The 15,796-nt window shown below is 28.2% G+C and overlaps 1 protein-coding gene across 6 annotated transcripts; it reads right to left on the bottom strand.

The window, feature by feature from the left end:
- Positions 1–1,827: 1,827 nt before the first annotated feature.
- On the bottom strand, positions 1,828–9,046 carry Mvl (solute carrier family member malvolio). 6 transcript variants are annotated; one of them, XR_013002608.1, is made up of 14 exons: positions 8,699–8,958; positions 8,256–8,452; positions 8,044–8,166; positions 7,743–7,969; positions 6,806–6,944; positions 6,581–6,736; positions 6,299–6,457; positions 6,162–6,212; positions 5,707–6,089; positions 5,430–5,640; positions 5,282–5,352; positions 3,103–3,257; positions 2,391–2,435; positions 1,828–2,185 (listed from the first exon to the last, which is right to left on the bottom strand). XR_013002608.1 is itself a non-coding variant. In XM_076385095.1 (12 exons), the coding sequence occupies exons 2-12, from the start codon at positions 8,430–8,432 to the stop codon at positions 2,119–2,121; spliced, it is 1,764 nt and encodes a 587-aa protein (XP_076241210.1). In that variant the 5' UTR covers positions 8,433–8,452; positions 9,023–9,046; the 3' UTR covers positions 1,828–2,118. The 6 variants fall into 6 exon arrangements, 4 of the variants coding, with proteins under 4 accessions (XP_076241210.1, XP_076241209.1, XP_076241213.1 ...); XR_013002609.1 differs by lacking the exon at positions 2,391–2,435; XM_076385095.1 differs by lacking the exons at positions 2,391–2,435; positions 3,103–3,257; positions 8,699–8,958 and adding an exon at positions 9,023–9,046.
- Positions 9,047–15,796: the final 6,750 nt, after the last annotated feature.

The raw sequence follows: 15,796 nt of genomic DNA, 5'->3' as shown, positions 1-15,796 counted from the left end.
GAGTTAATATTTGAATTTACTACCTCTCTTCTCAGAAGTACATAATATTAATTTATAATTTATAATAAAACAGTTGCTATATGAATGCAATGAAAAGATAAAACAAAGAAAGTAAACACTATTCTCTACGCAATGAGACGCGACAACAAACTTTTTACTACTCGCATATAAGCTTTAGTTAATTCGTCATTAGTACCACTTCGCAATATTCAAATTAATATATTACTCAAACTAATGTTTTCTGAAAAAATCGTATGACACTTTTTTTGCGGAATAATAAATAGCAACAAATACTACATTAAAAAATATGATTCCGTTAAAAACAACTAGGTTGGTCTATCTTTTTTCTAACAAAAAAGTATTTTTACAATTTGTTGGCGAACGTAATTAAAATAAAATAAAAATCGTAAATACCGTTACGCTATATAGCTATTTAATATTAAACAGCAGAGAAAATCGACAAAAGCTGAATTTTGTGACTATATTGGAATATCGATCAACATTCGGTTCTATTACTTTATACTAACTCAGGGCAAATATTGTTTATTATGCGTTAATTAACGAATTTAAATGGCGCACAATCCGGATTGTATAATACACTGCAATTGAAATCGTGTTTATATGCGTATACAGGGCGTTACACAACTAGTAATTTTGTATGAAAAAATAAATCGAAAATATAAAATAAATTTATTTTATATCGCGTTTCATTTTTTAGCAAATTGAATTTGAGTTTGAAAATTGTACTAGGTTAAACGTTAAAATTAAATTTTAAAAATGGAACAAGATATAAAAAAATTTTATTTTTTATTTTCAATTTTATACCTAGTTTCAATTCGTTCACATAAAATGACCATCTTTCTACTTGTACCAATGGTTCTAAGACGATGTATAATATCAGTAAAATTTAAAATATGTACATAGAAAGATATATAAAGGAAAAATTACAGTTGTCTGCGATATTTTACAGGATATCTAATCATTTTAGATTAAGTTATGGTAAGAAAAAACATATACCGGTTTTAAACAAAGGAATAACTATACATATGAAACCACTTTACCGTTATTCTTTTAAAAGCATTGTTTACTGACGGAAATTATTTGCGACCATACAATACCCTTTAATTAAACAATTTGTAATTAATTTTAAACCGAAGAGGAAAAAATGATACTTACGATCAAAGAATTAATTTCGCTTGATAGTCAATTTAATCGTGAACTTTTTTCCCCGTACTAGACTGTTTTAATATTGTAAGATTTTCTAACATCGAAATCGAACGGATATAAATGTATCTTACACCAAATATTTTTGTGATATTTAAAAGAGAATAAAGAAAATAATGAGAAAAGTTACATCGTATATTTGGAATAAAACTTTCAATTTAAAAGTACCTGTTTATCTCTCCAGAGATCGGTGTCCTTTGAGAATCGTAGATAGATTGCACGTTCCCTCTTGTATATGTTTTAGGTGGATTTAAGTGGATGTACATTGTTGACCCTTCAGGGTCTTCAATTTTCTGTTTATGGTTAAGTACGTTTATAATGACTGTTCAACTGTAATAGAGAGTGAAGTGAAGACAAACTAACTTTAAAATCAAGCCCAATACAATATTTTGTTTTTTTCTTTTGTATTCTATGGTCACAGCCAACTCTGTCCAACTCTATCACCTGTGCTAAGGTCTGTATACGTGTTGTTCCTTAGGAAAGGCGCGAAAATAATATCAAGGCCATTCAAATATTTCAAATTAAATATATAAAATTGTCTTTATGTATACTTATATTGAATATTGAGTAATATTGAAAATAAGATGTAGATAAATTTGAAAATTCTTTTAAATGATTTTATTTTATGTTAAATATATACATACACATTTAACGCTATAGCATTAAATCCAGATACACATACGTATATATATGTATACCGGTTGTTAAATGTTGTGATAGGTATGATACAATGAAATTTACTTACTATTAGAATTCTTGCTGTACAAAAATTTTAAGATCATTGAGTTTTCAATTACGTTGTACGTGGTTTTAACAGAATATAAATTACAAATATTGTACATCGTTTATAGTGTTAGGTATGTATATTTATGTACATTTAGTGTTGGCGATTTATTAGTAATCAGGAATTACGTTATAATTTTCTGTCCAGTTTTCTTGAATGTTAAACGCAGGATTTGATCTGAAATAAGTATAAAATAAATTAGCTTTCCTGTTGATTCATTAAATGAAAATTAAACTTAGAGATATATGTATGATTATTTTAAGAGATTATATCAATTAATTGTACTGGAGATATGTAACAATTAGACAAGAATTAGGTACTACATACTTGAAATAACATATTTTAAGTTTTAACGATATAGAAGAGTCTTTATAATTCTTACCTTTGTTTATAAAATTTTAAGTCATGTTAGTGTTGTATGCCCACCCTTGTTTTGGTTAGAAAAATACGCATGCAACGAAAATATTTAGTTAATTATTTCGAAAGTATTAAAAAGTAAATTGTTATTAAAAGACTCATAACAATTGTAGACACATGTGATAGACATAAAGCAAGTAACAAATAAATAACAGATGATTATAATATTGCTCATTTGCTGGAAGAATGAAGTAACTTAAAAATTTGCTCTCTTTAAATTATTAATAAGGAAAGAAGGTTTTTGTATTAAATGGCGGTATTAATTTATTTTCTTAAAAATCATGATTATTTTAAGTTGTGTCATTGTTACAGCAAATAGGCGACATTCAAGCAATTTTTATGATAATTATGATTAGGCTTTCTAAAATCTGCTTCTTTGTATAGTTTTGTTTCATAATAAATAAAATAATAAATATAATATAATAGTGTTAACAATATGACTGTATTATAGTTTATTTGTATTAATCTATGAAAATGATTCAAGTTACTACATTATTGTTCCTCTTTTTAACTAATAATCATAAAATTACTTTTGAATTTGTTTTTAAGTTGAAGGTGAAGCAGCACCACAACAGTTCCATATTGGTATGAGATATTGTATTCACTTGACTGATAGTAAACTAACTATTTAACTGACTTACTGAATAATAGAAAATAATTCTATTACTAATACATACCATGTATGATGTTATTGTTGAAGTTGTTGATGTTGCAAGCGCTGTAAACCTGACACACTTTCAGAATTTAGAAGAAGATATGTATCTTGTTTATATTAATTTCATAAAGTGAACGTGATTATGTACTTAATGATGTTTCTGACACATTGAAGAAACTATGGATGGAAAAAGAATAATTCAAAATCTTAATGATAACAATATGCTTGATACGATAAAATATTTACTTAAATGTTAAAAACAGTTTCATACACTGAATGTAAAATAATAAATATATTTATTTTCTATATGTCTATTACTGCAATATTTACCAATTCCTGAGAATAATTGTTTGAATTACTTTTTGATTAAATATTGCTAAACTAAGTACATATTCCTTACGTTTAAAATGTAATAACCTTGAATAATTTGGCAATGAATATAAAAAACACAACAGAGAAAATACAACACAATTAGTCTATCAATTTTAAGCATGTTAGTATTTATTATAAAACGTATACAATGTTAAACAAGCATACATATACACAAATGTTTTTAGCTTGACATTTACATTTCATATTCAAAAGGCATGAGTAAGAAACGTCACATTCACACATACACATTTCATTTAAATACAAACAAGTGTCCCATGATTTTCATATGAATACTTGAAATAGTATTATTTAAATTTAATGAAATAAAAAGTGTTATTTTGAAAAGTATATAAATGTTACACATGTATAAAATATTCCACAATTAATAAATTCATTAAAAAAAACATATTGTTATAATAACGAATATACAATGTTGCATGATAGTCACAATATACCAACAAACATATACATATAAGAAATTAGTAACATTCATGCACAATTACAATACTTACAAAACATGTATAAGTGTTATTATTATAAATATTACACAAGTATATTTCTGCTATACAGAGTGAACCACAGAAACTGTGACAAACTATTTTCTCTGAAACTACTGCAGATAGTTAAACGAACTTTTTTATTAACTACATGCGACAAGGAGGCTAACTATTTACAGTGCAACACAATTTTACAGAGATAAAGGAAATACTATTTTTAACTGGAACCACGTGTTTTATTGCCTTCAGAACATCCTATGTATAAAAGTATAAGATTGTTGATACTTTGTGAGATATTTCAAATTTTTTGTGGGATGTATACTCCATTCAACGAGATTGGTTTTTTTTGACATATATATATATATATATATATATATATATATAGGTCGCTCGGGCGGCAAACTCGCGCTCTCATTGGCCGGTGTTTTTCGTTAATAACTCGTTAACGAAGCCTCATCTTACATTTTCGCTAAGGAAAAAGTTGTTTCAAATCACCTCCTAAATCACCCCTTTTAAGGAACTGCGACATTTTTGTTACACCCTGTATATACTTTTACAGGCAGAATATTCTAACGTCACTAAATCTAACGCTAACGCTAAGTCCACTTTTGAATAAAAAACAGTTATAATATTTTAGTCACATAGCACACTAGGTGATATAAAAATGAAGAAATTGTATTGAAATTACACAGGAAATATTAAATACGATCAGATTATCATTTTGCCATCGCATTACAGAATGTTTAGAAGTTACTACCCAGCAGTTCAAGCATTTACTGAAATAACTATAAATAAGAATACTATAACTGCTACTTATTTAATAGTGATTTTGGTCGACCTGAGTGTTTTTAAAAGAAAAACAATTTTGTTGAGTAGAGTCACAAAATCAAGTCAAAAAATTTGAAATGTTTTGCAAAATATTAATTTTTTCCACATTCTACTCTTATACTTTTATGCGTAGAATATTCTAAGGTTTCAAACTCCATGACAAAACATATGAAGTCCCAATTAAAAATAATAAGTACCTGTATCGCCTCCTTAGAATCCGACCCTGTAAAATTTGTTGTACTATAAATAATTAACCTTCTTCCATATAATTAAAAAATAAATTCATGTAAATATCTGCAGCAGTTTCTAAGTAAACAGCTTTTCACGCTTTATGTACCTTACCCTGTATAAATCAAATGAAGTACAAATTTGGAACAACATTTTTGCAAAATTTGTTAACCGTAAGTGCTTACTTATGATGTGTTATTATATTTATAAAAAAAATAATTTCTTCCAAAATGTAAAACAAAATACTATTCTTGAATACATATACATAATTCTTACCTCGCATATAAAGTTGGGTTTGATAATCCAAGTGTTGTACTAACTGGACTGCCAATATATTTATTTACAAACTGCAATAAACAAAAATAATAAAATTATGACTGTCACACAGTAATAAGAATAATATTATGTATAATTTGGTACATACCGGATGGCTACCAAGAGAAGTCGCACCCATACTAACAGCCACGTGAATTACTAAATACAGGCAAAATAATAGATATAAAATAGAATATACAGAAATTGCAAGTATCACTGCCCAATGATGCGGCAAATCTTCTTGAACAGTATTGAATACAAAATATATGTTTATAGCTATTACTATAACAGACAATGCTGTTGCAATGATTTTGTTCACTCTAAAATTAAGAGATATATGTTAGAAACAATACAAATGTACGAAAAATGCAAAAATAATTACATACATTCCATTCCGGAATTCACCCATTATTTGAGAACTACTGGTAAAGGCGATCGTTGGCAAGATAGCAAAAGGTAATTGAAGAGTCATGATTGCATTTAAAATATCATTCATTCCAGTTAAATTATTTATATCGCTAAAAAATGCAACCAAAAATGTAGGAACAATGGCGATCATTCGCGTAAAAAGGACTCTTTTCCAACGAGCCCATTGTAGATTCAAGAATCCTTCCATTGCAAATTGCCCTGCGTATGTTCCTGTCATTGTAGAAGATTGACCAGCAGCAAATATACCTACAGCCCAAATATACATTGCTGCCGCACCAAAAGCGCAACCAAGAAATATGCCACCCTTATTAAGGTCTACTGAAATAGTCGTATTGCTAGACTGAAATTAATAAACATAACGATAAGATTGCATTTTCTAAATAAATAACAAGAATTATTTACTGCTACTTACTGGAAATGTTTCCATTCCTATAGAGTAGTTATTAGCCTTACAAACTTCGTACTAAAATATGATATAAAATATAATACAATTATAGCAAGCACATTTTTACATTTCATTAACAATTGATAATTATTTTCTATACTTACAACATCTGAACTGGTTTTATTATAAAGACCATTCGCAAAAACTGCTACAACAAATACATTAATTATAAACGAAACCAGTAACGCAATGCAAGCTTCAACAAAGTAATACATATTTGCTTCTTTTATTTTTTTGGGTTCTCTACGATTAATATCTCTTGACTGAAAAAGAAAACTATGTTAGAATGTTTAATTTCATAAAATAGTAACGCGTAAAATATCCGAATGCCTACTTCTTCAAATTCATGGAAAAGACATTACTTATAGTCTCTGCTGTTTGCTTACTTTAACAAGAGCACTGTGAAGATATAAATTATGTGGCATTATGACTGCGCCAATAATTCCTACTGCTTGTAATAACATATTCCTATCATAATTTTCATACCACGGTATAAACATGCCTTCTATTACTTCACCTTGTGGAGGAGCAGAGACAACATACTGAAAAATTTCATAAAGATATGATGAAAAGATATAGTGAAAGTAAATCATAAAAGTAACAATATTTACCTCATAACCAAAAGTCACAGCCATTATAGTGATAAGGAATCCAAAGAAAAATTCTAATTTTCTCAGACCATATTTGTCTAATAATAAAAATGTGAAAGTGTCAATTACTGTAATGAGCACACCACCCCATATAGGAATTCTGAAATACATTAAATATACACATATTATATTGGAAAAATTATATTATGATTATAATATTTAATCAGTTATCTAATGTTATCTTTAATATGTTGACTGATAATCACTAAATAATTCGTCTACGGCGGTTTATTAACAACACCAACTACGAGTTTACTCCGAAAGTGAACCGTATACTTCACGGGAAAACACATAGTGGTCTCTCGAGAATAGTATGATAATATAGTGTGACAGTTAACGCGTTAAATCAGAGTCGACAGAATATACAGGTTGACTTTAACAACTAGGCTGGGCTACAACTTTATTTCAGTTAAAATTAGAAAAAATTTTGTAGAAGAAGATTTTGCACTATTTAATAAGCTTATCATTCCAGATTGCAAATTTTTTCGTAAGAGCATCAGTGTATTTGTTAAGTACATTTTCGTGTATTTTCTTAAATGGAACTACGATTTTTCTTTGACATAAATTAATTTGTTGTATCATTCTGTGTGAAAAAGTATTAGGATACAACATACAGAAATACTTGTGAAAAAATATTTAGAATGTAATAGTTGAATGTTTGAACATTTCTTGCAGATATTCAAAATGATACTAATGGAAAAAATTATATCATAGAACGATAGAGCTTGTTAAACAATACTTTTTCTAGCTTCACCTGAAATAAGGCTATAGCCCAGATATTAGACTTACCCTGTGAAATAAAACAAAAGATAATGAATTTCCTAGTAAAAGGTTAATAACACATATTATTTGCATTAAAAGCTTTAAATAATATTTAACAAATGCATCAGTCACTTACACTTTATTTGTTAATAGGGACAAAGCAATTGCTGTTCCTATTACTTCTTGCATATCGCTACCAATTATAGCTACTTCCATCATTATCCATAAAATTAGTCTAGGTACTTTTTTATATTGTCTATAACACATTTCTGCAAGGTGTAAGCCTGTTACTACACCAAGCCTTGCACTTAACCTTTGCATAATAAGGCCTAAAATTGTTGCACCTAATAATACCCATAATAACTAAAATAAAATAAGTCCATTAAAAAATAAAGAAAAATTAAAATAATAACAGTATCGAAATAATTTTTAAGTACCTTATATTTGGCAGCTACTCCAGACTGTAAATCAGATTCTATATTTCCAGGATCTAAATAAGCTATAGACATTAAAAACCCAGGGCCTGTAAAGGCCCATAACTTCTTGAAACTAAATATACTCTGTAAAAAGTCCCATTTATGTTTAAAAATGTTTCATAATGATAAATAGTTACTTCTTAATCTAAACTACACAAAATCAAATGTATTACATTATCTGCTTCTGGTATATGAATTTTTTCATCTGCAAAGTATGCTTGATCGCTAGTAGCTGTCAAATAAGTATTTTCCGTCGCTTTAACATTGTTTTGTACTTCCTGCATCTGTTGATTCGAAATTGTTGTGATTGTTGAATCATTGTTGGATTCAGTAGTGTAACTATTCTGCATGGTGTATTGATACAATGGCTCTAAAATCAGATCAGTAATTTAAAGTAACTTTTAAATGCAATTGTGTCTATAGTTACAAATACAACAGAAAACTTGTTTACATTTAATATGAGAGAATAATGAAATAATGAAATACAATAAATATTGTGAAATAATGGAATACAATAACTATAACAATAAATATAATGAAAAATTTGAATACATATGTATCACATGGAACCTGATAAAAGTTTCAAAATTATATTGTATGCTGTAAAAATATGTACCAATATAGATGAATCAGCGTAACGATAAAGAAAGAAGCGGATATTTCGATATTACTCATGCAAGGTGATATTTAACCACCCATTAAAGTGGAATAAAATAGTCTCAATTAAATTGTCACTTTCAAGAAGCGAATCACAGCTGTTCTACTACAGATACGAAGTCCATTGAATATTACTTTACTACACAAAACTCAAAAAACTGTGTAACTTAGTGAAACTAAAATAAACATAACCGAACACATGTCTGCCGCTACGGCGGTCATAAATGAACTGATGCAACTGTTACGACGACAAAGCATCGAGGCATCAATCTACGAAACTTACAGCCATCTTTCTGCGATGACTTCCTTTCCTTCTCTCTCTTAGCTTCGTGGCTTCGTGTTCTCTAATGTAATTACTGGAGGGGGTGGGGATGCTTTGAAGGACTGAGTTGACGGTACACAATCTTTATATTCGGACGCTATGTAGTATAAGTAATTCTACGAATAACGTCATAGGATGTCCCGCGAAATTACAATGAAATAACGCTGGGGGAAGCCCTCTTGTTATCACACAAAATCAATCAACGATTAGTTGTTGCAGTTCAGAAAGAACTTGAATTTCGTACAGCATTAAAGTTCAATTGATCGCGTCTTTTGTTGTACTCAATGGACTGAGACATATCAATGAATTGATATTCGCGAAATTTTTACAAAATGTATTCGTCTAGTAAGCTATTCTTGAAAACCAAAGAATTTTTATTTTGTCGCCTGTTTCATTACCATTAGGACATATAAATTCAAGTTCTAATTTAACTGGACAATTTTTCAATCATAAATGAATCTATGATTCTTTTATCTACTCCATACACGTAAAATGTACATACTTATTATGAATTATTGAGCCATTCTGTAAATGTATAGGTAAATTGAAATAAGATATCAAGTGACTGATGCGTCGTTTGTTTGCAGTTGGAAACGGGAGGAAAAATTTGCTGCACAATGTATTTAAGGTTTGATAATGCTTTACAGAGAAGTTCATTGATTCACGATAAAGTTAAAGAGCATTAATGGTGCAAATGTACAAACATAAGTTATGCAAGAAATAATAAAATTATTTCAATATAGGGTGTATCAGAAAATGTGGAACGCTTTTGCAGGGTAAATCCTACATATGTAGATAATGATTAAGGTTCATGTCCACATATTCGTGGAAATGTCTAGTTTTTTAATTATACGCTATTTTATTTTGCATAAAACGCTGGCTCAAATCCCGTAAAAGTAAAAAAAAACGTACACAGCTTTTGAAGAATAGGTTCTAATCACAAAAACAATGAAAAAAATTAAGTGTATACATATGCCCGAAAATGTACAGTTTTTTTAGTTACACGCTATTTTATATTATTTAAAACGCTGGCCATTTTTTGCTTGCGCGGTGTGCTATCCCGTTTAAGGTCTTACTAGGCCTACAGATGCGTACATATCCCGTAATCTCGGATTCTTGAATGAGTGGCGCACAATCGTGGATTTTAAAGAAAGTATTACATCGTAAGTAATATAAAATAATGTATAACTAAAAAGCTAAGTGTTTTTGAACATGTCTCCATATGAACTTTTATCATTGTCTTCGTATCTAAAATTTGCCTTCTAAAAATGTGGTACATTTCCTGATCCACCCTGTATAGGAACTTCAATTTCTTTATTTCTTGTTCAATAGATTAAAGTTCTTTGTAACAAACTATTTATCGTATTATATAAATGATACTTTACTATTATTCAACTTGAACCTTTAAACTATGTACTCAAATTAAAAACATAACATTTACAGTAATTGGTGCATAAACTTCGCTTTGTACTTTAATTAATATTTAAAGTATTTCTAATATTTTTGATACGAAAAAATTCCTATTAGTAAAAGCAATATTGAATTACAATTTTAAATGCGTTGTAAAGTACGAAAAAATGAAGTAATACCATTTAATTTAATTAAAACTGGGAAAGTTGACCTTTAATGGCACAGTAATTGATATATTTATCCCACAGGATATACGAACATATACGAACAAATACATTATATTAGAGGATTGAATAGAATGGAAAATTATCTACTTGTGTCATATCATATGAATTATATTTTAAAATATATAAACTGCACATTTTCGTTATCATTTTATTTCAGATTTATTTATCAAACATTCAGTAGCAACACTATGATTCATCATACATTATACATGTATGTATAGGATGCAAGAAAAGTACACAAGTGTCACAGCTATCAGAGCGACATTTTATAACTCTAGATCGACGATCTGTTAAAGTTCTCGCAAAATTGATCTTGCTTCTAAAATTCAAGAACGAACTGTTTTGTTAATTACATCGTATTCTACTTGTCAAAGAGATGAAAAATCTGAAAGAAATCATGAGTCAGAAATCAGAACTCAACTGTTTGCGTTCTCTTGAAGAATGATGTTAAAGTTTCATTTATTTCTTAAACTGATTTTGTTTACAATGTGTTTAAATTTCATAGTGAAATACAAAGTAAATAACCAATCAGGGCATTGACAAATTCCTATTACATGCAAGTCGCACATAGTAATGATTGATAAGACAGTCTTTGAGCCAACTATAGAGTGTCTCGCGTAAATGGACGTTGCTATATTTTTACAACCATTATAAATAGAAGATACATGTCGCAGGGTAAAATTAAATAACATTTTTGTACTACTTACTCTCATACTTTCTTGTACACTAATGTATTTGTAAAATGCAACTGAAATTTATTTGCAAATAACGGATGACGATACAGATTTATTCGTAACTAACGAATAAGTTTTTATCAAATAAAATTGCTAGTTGTTTTTGAGCCTTATTTTTGGTCTAAATTTTTGAACCTTATTTGTTAATTATAATAACTAATATTATTTCCGGAATAAATTTCCGGATTAAGTGGTATTGGCACATATAAATACCATTACAAAATTTTTAATAATTGAGTTGCTCGAAAGTTTTTTATTTGAATAAGTTTTTATTCGAATAAAAAATTGTCTGTTATTTTCGAATAACTTTGTTTTATTCGTAATTTGTACTCGAAAGTGCTACGAATAAAAATGTATTTGAAATGTTATTCGAATAAATTTTAATTTGAATAATGTATAACTTTAGTAAGAATGCATAAGACTAACACATAAATATAGAACATACAATGGCATTTAGTTTTGTTCTGACATTTCTTTTCTGTTTCTAATAGTTACAGAGATACTACTCCGCTCAGTTGCGCAAGACACTCTGTGACTATGTGACTCTGAGACTCAGTAACTATGTTATCAATCATTAGTATATTATTTGTATGCATCAGTAGTTCGTAAATGCTCTGACTAATTATTTACTTTGCTTTTCATCGAAAAATCTACAAATATTGTAAATAAAGTCAGTTTAAGAACTAAATAAAATTGTGATATAATCTTTCAAGAGACAGGTTTATTTCAGACTTTTTATTTACGTGACAATAACGTAATAATTAAAAAAATTTGACCTTCAATTTCAAGATCAACAAATTCACAACAGATCTCTATATGTGTAGAAAGAGGAAGTTATTACTAATCACGAGGAAATGATAAATTAAATTAGTTCAAATCTATTAAATGGAATAGATACGATAATATAAAGATCTAATTGTCTACTTACTAGATCGCACGTAACTGATACTAGAGTTTGTTTTGCGATTAGATACTCGAAGTTTAGTGTACTTTTCTATGATTTACTTACTAACTTAGATATATGTAATTGATACAAATTATGTCATAGTTTGCATAATTTCAAATAAAAAGAACTTTTAATGATAAGCCACATTTCATTATTTACGCATGTTACATCAAATTCATTAATTGATACGAAGATCTAATCCTTTGTAAAAAAAGAACGAATATGGGACATGATTCTATGTCGTGATAATAACAGTTCTATGTAAATATTTTTACTCAGTGTATATGTAGGTTATATTACAGCAGGCAACAGAAGCAACACGAAATTACTTAATTCTATTGAAATCTCTCTAGCAATAAGATTTGATTGTTTCGTACGACATTTAGCGATAGTCTTTTTGATCAATTTCTTTGCCCGATTATTGAGAATTGAACGTGATGAAAACAACTCCTCGTAAATTGTTTATAATATTGTTGTTTATATAAAATAATTCCAAGTACTATGTCATCACGGTAATTCCATAAGGAAAACCAAAGACAATCATAAAAATGTATACTCGTCATGTCGATCTTTTCCAACGTTCTTCTAACATAAACAATCTGACTCCTCATTCATACGCAGCTGAAATAACAGTATTTCATTTACATAAGTGTGAAATATTTACACCTCTTTTTCAGCAGCCAATGAGAAAATTTGTTATTTAATTCTCTGGTCTTGTTATTCCATATTTTTACAGTCTTTAGAAATGCTTTTGAATAAAAAAAAAAGGTAAAAGAGTAACAAATGAGATGTAAATTAAAATTAAATAGCAGATGTTGCAAGTTTTTGAATCCATAAAGGTCGAAGTCATAAACGAAGGGAATTTATGTTGTTAATCGACTACTTTTAAAAAATTAAGTTGTTGTATATGCTTTCTCTTATATGTCAACACCTAAAAATTTCAAGTTCAAACGAGCAACCTTAAAGTTTTCAAAAATCGCAGAAAGGAAAGGAAAGAGTTCAGACTTGAGACAAAGATCGTCAATTAGCTAACAGCTAGCCAATCACGAAAAGAAAAAATGAACTTCAAAATTTTGTGCCTTTTTGTAAAATTTTTAATTGTATTTATTATTTTCTAGCAATGAAATATTTAGGTATAATGTATCTAGAAGAATTATAGCTTGTTTTTTTAAAAACAAATGGATTTTGTCCCATATGTCTGCTATTTAACGTCTATAAAGACATTGAGATATTTTAATTTTCGCGAACTCCCGAAACTGCAAAAAGCAGTTATTATGACACAAATACGATTAGTATGTGCAAACAAAAACTGATCAAAGTAAAATAATACTTATGAAATGCCGACATTTAGGGTGTGAACACACTATTATCACGTCACGTGAACTCATGTTACTTACTATAACAAATCCATAATGTGAGCCGTGATTCTTTCCTCTGTTTTCGACTTATTTTGTTATAATAAGTATAAAACAAATCTGCTATAATATGCGATGTGATTTCACGTGATGTGACACATAATAAGATCGTTGAATTTGTTTTTTCATGCTTTACAAGAATAATGAATAAAAAATATGATTCCACTTAAAAAATACTAATGACCGTAAAAGCTCACAAACCTGATTTTGACAAAAAATTCTTTCTATGATAACATGTACCCCTTAAATAGTGTAACTATGTCCTGAAAAGTTTTTTTATACACCAATAAATAAAGTAGATATTTAGGTGATCCCATTTAGCTGGTCTACCTTGTATACAAAAAGACTAAATTTTAAAAAAGTGGTTTAATAGCGACATTAGATCATGTCGCTTCGAAAGATCCATAACATATTATCAGTAAATGTGTATGTAAGTACATGTTGCACATGCATTTCAAAAGTGACAGAACTCAAAAAACGCCATTTCCAATTATACCTATGAATCAGTTTCGTAAATACACCTCTATTTATTATAAAAATTTTGCTAATGAAATATTGAAGTTGTAGAGTTTATTCAAAAAAGTCTTCAAATATAAAATACAAATTATTTAAATAACAACAAAAAAATTATTTAGTTATTGCAAATAACGCATAACTTTAAATTTCTTCAGATGAATTACTCAGGTAAGATAACTTCCGTTTGGTAAAACTGCTCTTTATGTCAATGTTATTTATTTAGTAAATAATTTTCGTCTAAGCTTATAGATAGTTTTTTTGCTTTTTTCGAGTTGGATTACTTTTTATATTCCATATGTGTGATATACTTATCTACATACAAGTAATATAGGGTGGAAAAAAAGAGTTCATCACTTTTAAACTATATAGATAGTACATACATATTCGTTGAATAGAATACAAAAGACCTAATGAATATGGGCCGAAAAACTAATACTTTCAAAGTTAAAAACAATTTTTTGTTTCCGTTTAAAGAGTGATGACATGCTCGCTTCAGGAGCTATTGTATCATGTTCATACAATGGAGTATGTATCTGTCTCTCCATTCTATACACGTATCATAACACAGAATTATCTTATTATAAGTCACGTTGTTAGGGGAATGTTAGTTACTCGTCTCATTGTTAGTTAACAGCACAGTAGCTGTTGATGTGAGCAAGTCACTCACTTAAATGGAAATAAAAAATTGTAACTTTGTAAATATTAATTTTTCGAGTCTTGTTTATTATAACTCTGCTTCATTTGACGAGTACTATCTATTCTAAAAGTTAGGAATTTTTTTTTTCAGTGTTTCACTTGTTGATATTTCCTGATAATTTATCAAAATATAAAATAACTGATCAAATCTAACAGTGATTTTTTATTTGCAAAACGATCAATCAACTGTGTATATCTTTATATAATACTTATCGAAATATTCAACGATAAATTTTTTAATGCTGAGAATATTTTGTTTAAATATTAAAATAAATCTGGAAAGGAAAGAAAATGAAATATAGAATGTCTAATAATTTATTTTGAATTATTTTATATGTTTAATTATAACATACTTCAGCTTTTAAATTGTACAAAAACAAAAATGTTTCTTTATTTTATCTGATTAAAAATTATTTTTCGAGCACAAGCAATTCCGTTAAATGTGTCCTTAAAAATAAGAATCATCTAATATCTGATGATCCATTGTCAATCAAACAGTGATGTTCATTCTTTCTTATCATTCATAAAATATACTGATTTGTAAAAGAAAATATTAAGATTAAAGGATGAAAATTTGATATAGCATAACTTAAACTAACAGTTTATTTTTCTCGTGAATTAGAAAAGCGAATACAAAATTTTATCCTACAGTTTTATTTATTTTTTATAGAAAACTACTTCTGTAAAAGTTATATTATGATTGTCTGTATTGTATACTCTTTGTAGCGAAGAATTTAGTATGTTTTTAAGATCGGTTATAAAGAATTAACAACTCACATTGTTCTCCTTTC

The sequence above is a fragment of the Calliopsis andreniformis genome, chromosome 9 (assembly GCF_051401765.1).
Source record: "Calliopsis andreniformis isolate RMS-2024a chromosome 9, iyCalAndr_principal, whole genome shotgun sequence".
Lineage (NCBI taxonomy): Eukaryota > Metazoa > Arthropoda > Insecta > Hymenoptera > Andrenidae > Calliopsis > Calliopsis andreniformis.
Note: the sequence above shows the minus strand (reverse complement) of the source record. Positions and strands in the feature narration are given on the sequence as shown.